Genomic DNA, 12,462 nt, shown 5'->3' with positions numbered 1-12,462 from the left:
TCCCACCCCATTTTTACCCTTGTCCACCTTCCTGTTAGGCAGAGGATATAGAAGGTTTAAAACACATCAGCAGATTAAAGAACAGCTTCTTCACCACATCAGATTTTTGATCAGATCTCCCATATTAAAGTTGATCGTTCTCTTGCACCTTGTCTGTAGCTATAAAACTATATTCTGCATTCAGTTCTAAATATCCTGATATACTTCTGATTTGCCTGGATAGCACACAATCTTTTCACTGTATCGTGGTACAGGTGACAACAATAAAATAAAATCATTTGACATCCAGAATATCTTATTTTTGTAATCCAAATAACAATAGCAATAGCACACATTTTACTTTCTATTCATTTTTGCAAAAGTCTAAGTGAACTGGCCTATTATTCAAAAGTCCAGTAAATATAATGGACACGTCATGTGTAGACTACACCAGTTTGAATAAATTCCCCAAAGACATCAGTGAACCAGGTACTTCAGGCAGTTCCAAGTTCACTTTTGCTCATGCTAGCCCACAAATCACCTAAGTTATTCGATTCAATTCTTCAAATTATTATGCTGAAATCAGAAACAGTTCTAATGCTAGATCATAACTACATGTTTTGAGTATTTAGTCCATTCAGAACTTTAAGCAATTAAGATGCACAATGCATAGTCTCTAAGGCATCTGCCCAATACAGGTAGTGACATTTCTACTTCAGAATGTTCCACAGTCCAAGCGGCATTCATCCAAATAGATACTGCGCTCCTTTCAAAGAACAGAGAACACAGAAAATTTACAGCCCAGGAACAGGCGCTTCGGTCCTCCAAGCCGGAGCTGATCCAAATCCACTGTCCAAACCTATTGCCCAATTCCTAAGCATCTGTATCCCTCTGCTCCCCACCTACTCATGTATCTGACCAGACACATCTTAAATGAATCTACCATGCCTGACTCTGCTGGCAATGTGTTCCAGGCACCTACCACCCCATGTAAAGTATATCCCCCTCAAACTTTCCACCTCTCACCTTGAACATGTGACCTCTCATTATTGAATCTTTCACCCTGGGAAAATGCTTATCTCTATCTACTCTGCCTATACCCTTATGATTTTGTAGGCCTCAATCAGGTTCCCCCCCCTCCAAATCTCCTTTTGGCGAATGAAAATAATCCTAACCTACTCAACCTCTCTTCATAGCTAACATCTTCCATACCAGGTAACATCCTCGCAAACCTTCTTTGCACCCTCTCCAAAGCCTTTTGGTAATGTGGCAGCCAGGACTCTACACAGTATTCTAAATGCGGCCAAACCAAAGTCTTGTATAATTTTAAAGTGACCTGCCAGCTTTTATAATTGACACCCCGTCTGATGAAGGCAAGCATACCATTTGCCTTCTTGACCAGTCTATCCACCTGTGCAGCCACCTTAAGGGTACAATAGACCCTTTCCATTCCCTTATTTAAGTCAATTTTGTTACTAGTTATGCTGTCACAATAAACAACTGGAATTAAAGAAGCATTGGGTATTGTCTACATGGCAATATCATTATCACAATATTTTCTTTCCACGCTGGTAACCAGTTTGTCATGTCTGTGCCAGCTCTCTGCAACACCAACTCGACTAATTCTTCTCTGCTGCCTTTTCCCTGTAAATGTGTACATTTTCTTTCTTCAGAGAATTTCCTTTGAAAGACAGAAGTAAATCAGCCTCCATCATACTGTCAAGCACAGTGCATTACAGGTCCTAATCACTGTCTGAATAAAATACTTATTCCTTGGATCACCACTCCATTTACCAGAGTCCTCTTGTTCCTTCTACCAATAGGAATAGTTTCTTAATATCTAATTACATTGTCTAGACCCCTTATGACATGAAACATCTCTATCAAATTTAAGCTCAAGCTTCTCTTCTCGAAGATTTGAAAAGCTGAGGCTGTTCTCCTATCTACATAACTGAAGTTCTCCATCCCTGTGAATGTTTTCTGCACACTCCCTTCACATTATTTCTATTAAGTGACCAAGAACTGGAAGTAATACTCCAATTGAGACTGAACCAGTATTTTACAAAAATGATCATAACTTCCTTATTTTTGAAATACTTTAGTGTCCCTACTTATGAAAGCTGAGGATCCCATATGTTTAATTAAATTACTATCTTAATTTGGTCTTTCACGTTCAATGATTTATAGACATATATCTACAGGTCCCTCTGCTCCTGCGTTCCAAGTATTACAGCACTCTGTTTTAGATCACTTCCTCTCATTGAAATGAAATAAATAATTTCACACTTGTGTCAAATTTCACCTGCCAGTTGTCCACCCTTCCCAACAAACTATGCTTTTGAAAATTAACATTGTCCTCAATGTAGTTGTTAGTGCATCTTCCAATGGCAACAATACACCCTCTCATAACTACTAACTTGCAATCATTGGCTCAACAACCACTTTTCTAATAAGGAATATTTGTATTTATGTTAATAAAAAGTCAGCTAGCAAATCACTGAGTATATGAAAATGAATACAGCTGTGTACATTAAAGTGAAGTAATAAACCAAGGATTGAAAAATCCAAAGAAACAGATGTGGTAAAAGGAGCACCCTGTTTCATATATAGCATAATTTAAGATGTACATCACCTAAATAAGTAGAACAGAGAACATGGTGAAACATAGGAGAACAAGTTTAAAATCTAAAACAAAAGCAAACGTTAATTACACTTTCCCTAGGTCTCCATAAACAAAAAAGGTTGAATTTTGAGACACTAAAGTATAAGCTGCTTCAGTGTCTCAAAATTCAACTCTTTTGTTTATAGAGACCTAGGAAAAGTGTATTTAATGTTTGCTTTTGTTTTAGAATTTAAACTTGTTCTCTTTTGTTGCAGCTTATGCTTTAGTCAGCTAGAAAGTTTAGTTCTTCCCTCCAGTAGTTTGTAAGTTCTCATTAGCATCAGAGAAATTAGGTTTCCTCCACTCTTGCCAAAGTTAACCGAGAGCAGGAATAGAGCAAGACAATGTGGATATCAAACAAAAGACATCCTCAGACAATGTGAAAGGATGAATGTGGCACAAAAAAACTTTATCTATTTATGAAGTTGTTTTCTGGAAAAGAGTAGAATACCCAGACAACAAAAGCCGTGTTGTCAAATTGTTCCATCCATCCCAGCCAGATGTTATGGACTGAGCGCTCTCGCCGGCCTGATGTGCAGGCTCAGCCTCGGCAGCGGTGAATCCTGAGGGGTGGGAGATCTCCACGGTGCTTTCCTCACGACCTCCACCCACCCAACCCTTCCTCAATTAAATGCCTTTTGCTCGCAGCGCACACTTACCACCCAAGTCAAGCCTCCGGACTCTCCGTCTCCTTTGGACATCTTTGCGAAGGCTCCCGTTCCCCCTACCCCGGGGGATTCACTTCGCTTGCTGCGGCTCGGGGATCTGGCGGTTGTGGTCTTAACAAGGGTAACCGTCACTCTCCGGGGAGGGGGGTTCGGCGACTCCTCCAAACCGTCGGTGCTTCCGAGGCCTTCGGCCGTTACATGGATCCCGTCCTGCCACCCGTTTCTCGACGGATCCGGGAGGCCCCCCCCCCCCTCGGTTTAAAAGGCCGAGTTATTTAAAAATTCTGGAGGAAGAGGAAGGATGGCGGCGACGGCTCCTCCCGCACAAGGAGAGGCCTCCCCCGTCTTGTCTGCCTGCGCCGGCTCTCCTGGTCCTCAGTGGTTTGCACTCCCACCTCGGGCCGTGCCGGTGACTCCGAGCAGGACGGCGAGGAAGCGGCTCCGCTTTCTTCTCGCTCCGAGCTCTTCGTCGTCGTCTTCCAGGCCGAGGTCTCGCAAACACGTAAACAAAATGCCCGTATTGAGATCCTACTGCCGCTACCGCCTCCTCACACTGGAACGAAGCATCGTGAAGCGCGGCGTTTTGTTTCGAAAACCCACGAACCTCCGGAGCGAGACAGCCGTTGACTTTCAATATTGAGACGGTTTGGGCTCGCAGTCTCCCGCCGCCGCCCCCCACCGCGCGCTCGCTCGCTCGCTCTCGCTCGCGCACCGGCCGCAAACAATAGGAGAGCGAGGAAACTGCCACCGACTGACAACCGGCCGCCCCCCGCCGTCCTCCAATCACCGCCCCCCGTCTTCACTGCCCGACACGTCCACCAATCGGCGGGGCCGTTCCGGCCTGACGTCGCCCTCTTCGCTTTCAAAAATGATCCGGAGTTGAGAGTGACGGCATTCGTCGCTCGATGCTGTGGAGGAAACCGAAGGTTAGGGGTTTTTGCCACCTTTCTTCCCAGACAGCTTCACAGGAACCCCACTCTGAGCGTATTAGGATCTCAGGGAGGGAGAGGCTCGGGACGTTCAATTCGTGAGAAGTTAATCGGGTTGTCGTCCACTTTGTATGTGAGCGCTTGAGTCACCTTTTCTCCCAGATGATCATCCAGCTCCTTTTTGAATGCTACAATTGAATCTGTTTACACCACACAGTCAGACAGTTCTTTGTGAACCCGAACCACTTGAAAATTTTACCTCCTGTCAGTTTTTTTTTACTTCTGCTAATTGTCCTGTATCCGAGTCCTTCACCACCCGGAACCGTTTCTTCCTGCCTATTCTACTGAAATGATTTTGTACACCTCCTTTGAACTATCTCTTTAAAAAGTAACTACTCCAATCCACGTAACCAAAATCCCTCAGCCATTGAGGCATTCTCATACAGAGTCATAGAATTATACAGCACGGAAGCAGACCCTTCAATCCAACTCGTCCATACCAACCAGGTATCTAGTCCATATTGCCAGCATTTGACCCATATTCCTCTATACCCTTCATATTCATGTACACATCCAGCTGCCTTTTAAATGGTGTAATGGTACCAACCTCCACCACTTCCTCTGGCAGCTCATTCCATACATGAAACACCTGCTGCATGAAAAAGTTACCCTTAAGCCCCTTTTAAATCTTTCCCCTCTCACCTTAGGCTATAAACCATATCTATGCACCTTATGATTTTATAAACCTCTTTAAAGCCACCCCTCAGCCTCATACTCTGGGAAAACAGCTTCAGCCTCTTCCCTCACCTCAAACCCTCTAAGCCTCAACACCCTTGTAAATCTTTTCTGAACCCTTTCAAGTTTCACAACCTCCTTCCAATAGGAAGATTAGAATTGCACACAATATTCCAAAATCGGTATCCTATATAGCCACAACATGACATCCCAACTCCTATAGTCAATGTGCATACCAACAATGGCAAGCATACTTAACACCTTTTTCACTATTCTATCTACCAGCAACTCCACTTTCAAGGAATTGTGAACTTGCACCCAGAGATCTCTTTGTTCAGCAACACGTGCCAGGACCTTATCATTAAGTGTAAAAGTCCTACCCTGATTTGCCCTACCAAAATACAGCATCTCACGTTTGTCTAAATTAAACTATATCTGCCATCCTCGGCCTTTTGGGCCCATCTGATCAAGGTCCTGTTGTATTCTGATATAACCTGTCCACTACACCACCAATTTTGGTGTTATCTACAAGCTAACTAACTTTACCTCCTCTATTCACATCCAAAGCATTTATATAAAATGACGAAAAGCAGTAGACCCAGCATCAATCCTTGCAGCACACTGCTGGTCACGGGCCTCCAGTCAATCTTTTCTATATCCTCATTAAAGATTTCACATTCTTCTTAATGAATAATGACCAGAATTGGACATACCACTGTGTAAAGATTCAGTTTAACTTGTTGTCTTTAAAAAGACAAGTTTTAAGGCAAAGTATCCTGTGCATTTCTACTCACTATCTATTGCACTATCTGAACATTTGAGTACATAACCCCAGTCTCTCTTGCAGCTCCTTTAGAATTTTACCCATTATGTTTTCTCCCCTTGATCTTTCAGCAAAATGTAGCACCTCACCTTTCATTAAAGTTCAACTGCTACAACCAACCATTTATTTTTCCAACATCCTTTTGAAGTTTTATCACAGTTCACAATAATTTTCCCTTGTGTTGATTTTGCTTTTATGTACTGAGATACAGTTAAAAATATTATTCTGTGTGCTATCCAGACAAATACCATAAGTGCATCAGGGTAATAGAAAAGAATGCAGAATATAGTGACTTCAAAATATGCCTTTCACACCCATATCAAGAATAGCACTGTTGTGAGTGTATCTATATCCGAGGAACCCTACTAGATAAGGTTCTCCAGTCCTAAACAACCATATACCACAACTCTCGTTCATATAATTCCCTCAGAGTCAAGGATAACTTGCTTCTGCTCCTATTTGAGGGATTCAGAAATGGCTGATAAGTCCAATATATGATCTGCAGACTCTGTTATGTACTTAGTAAGTAAGTGACGATTGAACAGTTAGGCAGTTGGGTTGTTTGGTGATTAGTATACTGCTTTGTTTATCTCTGCAAATTCTGGACAAATTTTTTTGATGTGCCTGGTGTCTTGCTGAATGAGTCTTCTTCACTTTGGTTGATCACAAACCAAGATCTGCTATAAATTCTTAAGTCTGTTTCACTGCTTCAGGAATACTTTGAGAACATCCCTACGGTGTTCTGTCTTCTTGAGAGTCTCCTGCTGTTATTAAGTAGAGTTCCAGGTAGAGCAGATGCTTTGATGAAAATTCTGTTAGCAAAATTGGTTTTGAATGATTTGCAGTTTGATGCTAGTTAAGTCATAGAGGTATACATCATGGAAACAGGCCCTCTGGTTCAACCAGGTTTTTTTGAACTGAACTAGTCCCATTTGCTTGTGTTTGGTCCATATCCCTCTAAACATTTTCTATTATGTAGCTGTTTTAATTAAATCCAGCTGCTTGGGAGTGTGACCTTTATATCCTGAGGTGGAACTTGAACTCAGATTTTCTGGCTCAGAGGTAGGGATGTTACATGGCACTGACCTTTTTTTAAGTCCCTTCATTTGAATTCAATCATAACACCCTTTTCCTAAGTCCCTTCATTTGAATTCAGCTAACTGAAATTTGAACTTGGATCTTCTAGTCCAAAAGGGAAGATCATTACCACTGAGGCACAAGAGCCCTCTAGTGGTGATGGTGAATGTGTTCTGATCTGGTCTTACAATTAAGCCAGGCAGCAAATGCATTATTTCAAGGAGAAAATGCATTCAAGACTGCACAGCAAAGACAGCCTTGCCAGTGCCATCAACATAGCAGGGAGAAGGAACATGATAGTGAAATAACTCCAAAGAAGCCAGTTTTCCATCACCAAGACGCCTTTTATTTACACGTGAAAAGTCCTTGACTCGAGTACTGCCTTTTCAGAGTCAGCATCTCTGACACTTATTTTATTAAGCAATTACAAAAAAAAGTCAACATTTACAGCTGCATACAACAGCAATTTTACAAGGGAAAGGAGCAGCAGAGCTAGGCCCCAAACCCTACCATTCAGCCAGTTTACAGGGAAATGAGGACAAACCCCAAATCCCCATTTCGAAAAGACAGTAACAATGACATTTGTACACAAGAAAATCCTGTTACATAAAAAGTACAGAAAGTACAGACCCAGCAAGCCCCCCATCCCTCCCACCTTCTGGCCACTCTAAGGCAGCCCGCCCCTATATACCTTCCAGCTCTCTGTCCACCCCATGCCCTTTCCAGTTCTCAGTCCGCCCTGACACACCTTTCGACCACCTCTAGGACAGCACACCCCAGTACCCGCCTGGGGTGACAGCAGTCAGGACGGCCCACCCACCTTCCGGCATCACTAACCACCCTCAGCACCTTTCAACCACCTCTAGGACAGCCTGCCCCAGAACCTGCCCGGGGCAACAGCGCTGAGAATGACTACCCGCCTTCTGCTCTCACCCACCCAGATGCACCATCCGGCCAGTGGGCTACCCTGACACACCTTCCGGCCACCTCTAGGAAAGCCTGTCCCCTTCCCCAGGGACGACAGCATGCAGGGTAGCCCACAAGCCTTCCGGATCTCAACCTGCCCCTACGCGCCCTCTGGCTCTCGGCTGCTCTGACACCTTCCAACCACCTCTAGGACAGACAGTCCCAATGACCCCTTCTCAGGACAACAGCGCTCAGAACGGCCTAACCACCTTCTGGCTCTTGGGGCAACTGGCATCAGGGTGGCCTACCCACCCCCTGGCTTTCAGGACAGCCTACCAACCTTCAGGTTCACAGGATAGCCTACCCACCCTCTGGCTCTTGGGGGTGACAGCTTTCCGGACAACACAGGAGCCTCCCAGCTCACAGTAAGACCTGCCAGACTCAGGGGGACACAAGACAGTGCAGGTGATAGACCCAACAAACAACACAATACAGTTAATTACCAAACAAAAAGAGTCCTTTCTGGTACACAGTCCAAATACAGAGTCTTCAAAATATAGAGTCCATTCCCAGGAATGGAGTCCACTCCAGTTTTTGAGGCGCATTGTCCAAAATGGAGTCCACTCCTGAAGGCAGCAGATGCCCAGCCTCCATGGAGTCCTGGCCCAGCCTTGGAAAACCAGGCCCACTCACAGGAACACAGTACATTGTACAGGTGCAGTTAATTCACAGGGGTTTGATCCACTCCCAAAGGCAAGGTCTTCGCCCAAACTCCAGGATACAGCAAGTGCTCACCTCCCAGCACACACACAGACAAGTGTTCAATCTTCAGAGGCCCAGTCCTAGGGCTAGGCCTCTCCACAGGAACAGCTCCTCTGATAAAATGTATGTCTTCCTCAAGGACTCAGTCCAAACACCAAAACCAGGTGAGAATACATACATAAAACAAAGGAAACTAGAGTCCAAAGGCTAAGCCCTACCACAAATTAACATTGTCCTTTTCTCAAAAAAAGGTTAAAAAAAAGTGTAACACAAACTATAACCAGCCAGTGAAACAACAATCCCCTAATGAGAACTGAGTTACACCTGAAACACATTAGTTTAACAATCAGTCCTCACTCCTGATGCACATAAAAGGAATGCCAGTTAACAAACTGGCTAAATAATTCAGCCAATTCAGGAATCAAGTTTCTGCCTCCAAAAAAAAGGGAGCAGAAACTAACAGTAACACACTGACTAGAACACCAGACAGCACAGGGTCAGTCCTCTAAACTGAGGAGACGCTGAATCTCCTTTTTTTCCTGTTTTTTTTATTAAAAAAATTACAAAACAGTTTACCAAAAACAGTTAACATTTACAGCTGTATACAACAGCAATTTTACAAGGGAGAGGAGCAGCAAAACCAGGCCCTAAACCCTACCGTTCAGGTAGTTTACAGGGAAATGAGGACAAACCTCAAATCTCAGTTTCACATATGACAAGACAGCAACAATGACATTTGTACATAAAAAGCACATACAATACAGACCCAGCAAGACTCCGTCCCTCCCACCTTCCGACCACTCTAAGGCAGCCCACCCCTATACACCTCCCAGCTCTCTGTCCACCCCATGCCCCTTCCAGTTCTCGGTCCATCCTGACCGACTTTTCAACCACCTCTAGGACAGCCCGCCCCAGTACCTGCCCAGGGTGACAGCGCTGAGGACAGCTACCCACCTTCTGGCTCTCTGTCTGCCCCTACATACCATTGAGTTCTCACCCACCCTGATGCACCATCCGGCCAGTGGGCTATCCTAGCACTCCTTCCGGCCACCTCTAGGATAGCCCGTCCTCTTCCCTGGGACGACAACATGCAGTGTAGCCCACAAGCCTTCCGGACCTCACCCTGCCCCTACGCACCTTCTGGTGCTCAGCTGCTCTGACACCTTTCGACCACCTCGAGGACAGCCCGTCCCGATTACCTCTTCTCAGGACGACAGCGCTCAGAACAGCCTACCCACCATTGGCTCTTGAGGTGATTTGGCATCAGGTTGGCCTACCCACCCTCCAGCTTTCAGGACAGCCTATCAACCTTCAGGTTCACAGGATAGCCTACCCACCCTCTGCCTCTTGGGGTGACAGCTTTCAGGAGCTCCCCAACTCACAGCAAGGCCTGCCAGATCCAGGGATACGCAAGACAATGCGAGTGATAGAACCAACAAACACCATGATACGGTTAATTATCAAAAAAAAACACACAGATTCAGATATAGAGTCTTCAAAAATATAGAGTCCATTCTCAGGAACAGAGTCCACTCCAGTTTACAGCATGCATTGTCAGAAGTGGAGTCCACTCCCAAAGGCAGCAGATGCCCAGCATACAGGTGTTCAGTCTCCATGGAGTCCTGGCCCAGCCTTGGAAAACCAGGCCCACTCAAAGGAACACAGTACATTGTACAGGTACAGTTAACTCGCAGGGGTTTGATCCACTCCTAAAGGCAAGGTCTTCACCCAAACTCCAGGATACAGCAAGTGCTTACCTCCCAGCACACACCCAGTCCCAGGGCTAGGCCTCCCCACAGGAACAGCTCCTCTGGTAAAACGTATGTCTTCCACAAAGGCTCAGTGCAAACACCAAAAACAGTGAAGACATATACAAAGGAAACTAGAGTCCAAGGGCTAAACCCTACCACAAAATTAACATTGTCCTTTTCTCAAAAAGTAAAAAAGAGAAAAGAGTAACACACAGGCTGTAATCAGTCAGTGAAACAACAATCCCCTAATGAGAACTGAGTTACACCTGAAACACATTATGTGCATCAGGCGTTTAACAATCAGTCCTAACCAAAGGAATGCCATTTCAGGATTCAGGTTTCCCCCTCCAAAAAAAGGGAAACAGAAACTAACTGTAACACCAGCTAGCACAGAGTCAGTCCCCTAAACTGAGGAGACTCAGAATCTCCTCTTTTTTTTTGTTCTTTTTTTCCAACTCTCCAGATAAACAAACACCCGAGAGGCTAGTGACAAGCAGTGGCCCTTCACAAAAGGCAATGCAATCTCCTGTTTACATTCCTCTTTTTTTTTACAAGCACTGCCCTTCACAACAAAGGGCAATGCTTCCCCCGGTTATATTTTTTTTCTTTTTCTTTTCTTCACACACTACCACCTAACTGCAGTAGTGCTTATTTTTTTCTCCAGCACCCATGGTGTGTGTGTGCAGGTGTGAGACACAGTGAAAGACACAAAGTGCACAAATCTTTATTCAATTTCCACCACCAGGAAGATAGGAAAACACCCAAGTGGCCTGTGACAAGCAGTGCCCTTCACATCAAAGGGCAATGCTGTGTGATCAAAACAGTGAAGGGGAGGGGAGAGTAGGGACTAAATCAAAATAGAGTTGGAGGGGGAAAAAATGCACTCCACTCCCTGTGGCACCAATCTCCTCTTTTTTTTTGGAAATAAAGCACTTGACACACGTTTTTTTTTCTTTTTTATTATTATTTAACCCCCCACACTACCACCTAACTACGGTAGTGCTTATATTTTCCCCAGTGCCCATGGTGTGTGTGTAGGTGTGAGACACAGTGAGAGACACACAAAGTGCACAAATCTTTATTCTATTTCCACCACCAGGAAGATAGGAAAACACGCGGGTGACCAGTGACCAGCACTGCCCTTCACATCCAAGGGCAATGCTGTGTGATCAAATAGTGAAGAGGAGGGTAGGGGCTAAATCAAAATAGAGTTGGAGGGGGAAATAATGCACTCCACTCCCTGCGGTGCCCACCTCTCCCTAAACAACTCCAGGGTGTTGGTGGACACTGCGTGCTCCTTCTCCAAGGACACCCAGGCTCTAACGTAACCGCAGAAGAGGGGCAGGCAGTCGGCCCTAACGACCCCTTCCACGGCCCGCTGCCTGGACTTGTTGATGGCAAGTTTGGCCAGACCCAGGAGCAGACCCACGAGGAGGTCTTCAGAGCTGCCCTCCCTCCTCCGTACCGGGTGGCCGAAGATCAGGAGCGTGGGACTGAAGTGCAACCAAAAGCAGAGGAGGAGGTTAAGAAAATCAAAAAGAGAGCGCAAACGCCCACACCCAATATATACATGGTCCACGGACTCCACAGCGCCACAGAACAAGCAGTTGGGCTGGGAGTCCGTGAACCACCGCAACCTGCGGTTGCAGGGGACTGCTGCGTGCAGCACCCTCCACCCCAGATCCCCGAGAGAAAGGGGGAGGACTCCCACGTAGAGAGCCCTCCACTGGGGATCTCCACCGCCCCGTGGCAAATGGGCACGCCAAGGTGTACCCAGACGGTGGATGAGGGAGAAGAGGTGGACGGTGTGCAGCAGCAGTCGATACAGGGCCTTCCTTTTTATATCCTTAAAAGAAGCAAAATTAAAATTACGGAGGCGGCTCAGGTTGTGGGGCACAGGCTCCCGCAGGAAGTACGGGACGTTGGGGCCAATGTGAAATTCCGTCCGGGCCGGGGTGAGCGCGGACGGGATCCCACCGCACACCTGAGCGTCCTCCAACTGGTGCACTACGTCGGGTCAGAGCACCGCCGTTTTAAGGCGTCGGATGGCGGTGGCCACGTACCGGATGTCTACCGCTGCCCTGTTAGCTATGTCCTGCGGCAGCGTCCAGCCCAGGCCCCCGGCACCCAGCACGTCCCCGACCCTGGTCGCCCTCGCCACCACGGCCCT

The 12,462-nt window shown here is 45.9% G+C and overlaps 1 protein-coding gene across 2 annotated transcripts in view; it reads right to left on the bottom strand.

Moving 5' to 3' along the window:
• The window catches only part of top2b (DNA topoisomerase II beta), a 157,455-nt gene extending 153,392 nt beyond the window's left edge, over positions 1-4,063 (bottom strand). Inside the window, exon 1 of one of the 2 annotated variants that reach the window (XM_072575240.1) lies at positions 3,301-4,063. In XM_072575240.1, the coding sequence (XP_072431341.1) occupies positions 3,301-3,342 (42 nt within the window). In that variant the 5' untranslated portion in view covers positions 3,343-4,063. The remainder of the gene's footprint in view (positions 1-3,300) is intronic. The other variant, XM_072575239.1, reaches the window with a different exon arrangement.
• Between the last annotated feature and the right edge of the window lie 8,399 nt (positions 4,064-12,462).

This window comes from Chiloscyllium punctatum, chromosome 8, assembly GCF_047496795.1.
Source record: "Chiloscyllium punctatum isolate Juve2018m chromosome 8, sChiPun1.3, whole genome shotgun sequence".
NCBI classification, from domain to species: Eukaryota; Metazoa; Chordata; class Chondrichthyes; order Orectolobiformes; family Hemiscylliidae; genus Chiloscyllium; species Chiloscyllium punctatum.
The sequence above is the reverse complement of the archived record's forward strand: the minus strand, read 5'-3'. Positions and strand labels throughout refer to the sequence as shown.